Below are 2906 nucleotides of genomic sequence, written 5' to 3'. Positions count from 1 at the left end.
TTTTTTAATCTAATTATAGCAAATATTTGATTTTGAATATAAAATATTAAATTTCTAATCCAATTATAGCAAATATTTGATTTTGAATATAAAATATAAAATTTTTAATCTTATTATAGCAAATATTTGATTTTGAATATAAAATATTAAATTTCTAATCTAATACCTATAGCAAATATTTGATTTTGTCATTGAGTCGGTACAACCTATATATAAGTACGACTCCTTCATTCTTTTTCCAACTCAAAATTCTAAAGCTCTTTCTTCTCGTTGGAAAAATCTACGATTCAAGGTAATTCACTGTTTTCTATCTTTTCTTCTTCAATTCAGACTGTTCTTTTGCATATTGAATATGCCTTAGTTTTTGATACTTGATCAAGTCAAATTTTTTTACTTGATCGTGTTTTGATTTGTTCTGATTTCAGTTAATTAGGGTTTGTGTTGTGATTTATAGTGTTGTTTATGATGTTTGATATGTTTACTTGTACAGATGCAAATCTTTGTGAAAACATTGACCGGCAAAACTATTACCCTTGAGGTTGAGAGTTCAGATACTATTGATAACGTGAAAGCTAAGATTCATGACAAGGAGGGTATTCCAGCGGATCAACAAAGGCTTATTTTTGCAGGGAAACAGCTTGAAGATGGAAGGACGCTAGCTGATTATAACATCCAGAAGGAATCCACTCTCCATTTGGTATTGAGGCTCCGTGGCGGTATGCAAATTATTGTAAGGAACATTGCTAATAAGACCACCATAACTTTGGAGGTAGAAAGTTCTGATAAAATTGTGAGTGTGAAGGAGAGAATTCAGGAGAAACAAGGAATTCCCACAAACCAACAGAGGCTAACTATTGCTGGGAAGGAATTGGAAGATGGTCGCACCCTTGCTGATTACAACATCCAGAAGGAATACAGTCGTCGGGGCATGGAAATTCGTGTAAGGAACATTGCTAATAAGACCACCATAACTTTGGAGGTAGAAAGTTGTGATACAATTGAGAGTGTGAAGGCCAAAATTCAAAAAAAAGAGGCAATTCCATCAGATCAACAGAGGCTAACTTTCGCTAGGAAGGAATTGGAAGATGGTCGCACCCTTGCTGATTACAACATCCAGAATGAATACACTCTCGCTCTAGCTTTGAGGCGTCGTCGGCCCATGGAAATTCTTGTAAGGAACTTTATTATTGATAATACCACCATGACTTTGGAGGTAGAAAGTTCTGATAAAATTGTGAGTGTGAAGGAGACAATTCAGGAGAAACAGGGAATTCCCACAAACCGACAGAGGCTAATTTTCGCTGGAAAGGAATTGGAAGATGATCACACCCTTGCTGATTACAACATCCAGGAGGAATACACTCTCGATCTAGTTTTGAGGCGTCCTCGGGGCATGGAAATTCTTGTAAGGAACTATACTAATATGACCATCATAACTTTGGAGTTAGAAAGTTGTGATACAATTGAGAGTGTGAAGGAGAAAATTCAGAAAAAAGAGGGAATTCCATCCGACCAACAGAGGCTAATATTCGATGGGAAGGAATTGGAGGATGGTCGCACCCTTGCCGATTACAACATCCAGAAGGAATCTACTCTCGCTCTAGTTTCGAGGCGCATGGAAATTCCTTCTACTCTCGCTCTAGTTTCGAGGCGCATGGAAATTCTTGTTGAGATCTTTACTACTCAAAAGACGATAACTTTGGAGGTAGAAAGTTGTGATACAATTGAGAGTGTGAAGGCCAAAATTCAGGAAAAAGAGGGAATTCCATCAGACCAGACACTAATTTTATATGGGAAGGCATTAAAGGATAGTCGGACTCTGGCGGATTATAATATCCAGAATGGGTCGAAACTATATATACCTGGTTTATATTAGCATAGGCTTATTTTTGTCTAAAATTGGTTTATGTTCGAAATAATTCCGTCTAAGTCTTTTATTTTTTCGTTAACTCCTCGCTTTGCCATTTTAATACAACTTTCAATTCTGCCATGGTATTCTGTCTCAAATTGGTTTATGAGCTTTTTTGCGACTTTTTATTTTGTTCCAACTTTTAATTGATGACTTAACAATTACGACCTGCCAATTGTTGAGTTTGTGTGCCGGTTTAGTTTGGTTGGTTTTGTAAGAATTCCATATCCAAAAATTGTTGAGTTTGTCATCACCTGAAAAATTTGTATAATAACATCACCTAAACTTTTGTACCAATCTCTCTTTTTTTTTTAATACGTACAACGTTAAAATATAAATAATTATTTTTGTGTAAACTTTGTGTTGTGCACTTTGATGTTGATCTGTCTGTTCTTTTTATAGTGTACACATAAAAAATTATAGAAGTGGGTGAATTTATAGTAATGGAGATAAAGAGAGAGACCAACATGTAGAGGGTGAATTTATCCACTAAAGAGTAGGAGAATTTATAGTAATTTGGAGTTTATTACTACTATTATTTATTTAATTAATTAGAGAAGTGTGTGAATTTATAGTAATGAAGATATGTACTAAAAGAAAGCTATGTGGGTTGTACAAATTTGTTATTATTACTAGCGTTTAAACGGGCACTCTCGTGCCCGTTTATCCGCTTTTTTTAATACGCACAGCAGAGAAAAATAATTACGTATATATTTTTTATGAAAGTTTTATTATACATCGCATTATTAAAAATAAAATTATAACAGAAGAATATCTTAATTATAACAAAAGAATAGAAATATGCAATCACTAAAAGAAGATGAATATAAAAAAACAAAATAGAATAATTTGAAAGAAATAACATTTGGAACATTCTTGATTCTATTAATGAGTAGGTTTTATTGTTGGTGTACAATGTATAAAGATAATGACAAAGAGAATAACGACGCAAAGATTAATGAGAGAATAAAGTTGTATATTCTACTTGCGTTGTTAG

The 2906-nt window shown here is 33.7% G+C and overlaps 1 protein-coding gene across 1 annotated transcript; it reads left to right on the top strand.

Moving 5' to 3' along the window:
* The first annotated feature begins 205 nt into the window (after positions 1 to 205).
* Positions 206 to 1949, top strand: LOC131602401 (polyubiquitin-like). The gene is made up of 2 exons (XM_058874505.1): positions 206 to 292; positions 491 to 1949. The coding sequence occupies exon 2, from the start codon at positions 491 to 493 to the stop codon at positions 1874 to 1876; it is 1386 nt and encodes a 461-aa protein (XP_058730488.1). The 5' UTR covers positions 206 to 292; the 3' UTR covers positions 1877 to 1949.
* Positions 1950 to 2906: the final 957 nt, after the last annotated feature.

The sequence above is a fragment of the Vicia villosa genome, linkage group LG5, assembly GCF_029867415.1.
Source record: "Vicia villosa cultivar HV-30 ecotype Madison, WI linkage group LG5, Vvil1.0, whole genome shotgun sequence".
In the NCBI taxonomy this organism is placed as follows: domain Eukaryota; kingdom Viridiplantae; phylum Streptophyta; class Magnoliopsida; order Fabales; family Fabaceae; genus Vicia; species Vicia villosa.
The sequence above is the reverse complement of the archived record's forward strand: the minus strand, read 5'-3'. Positions and strand labels throughout refer to the sequence as shown.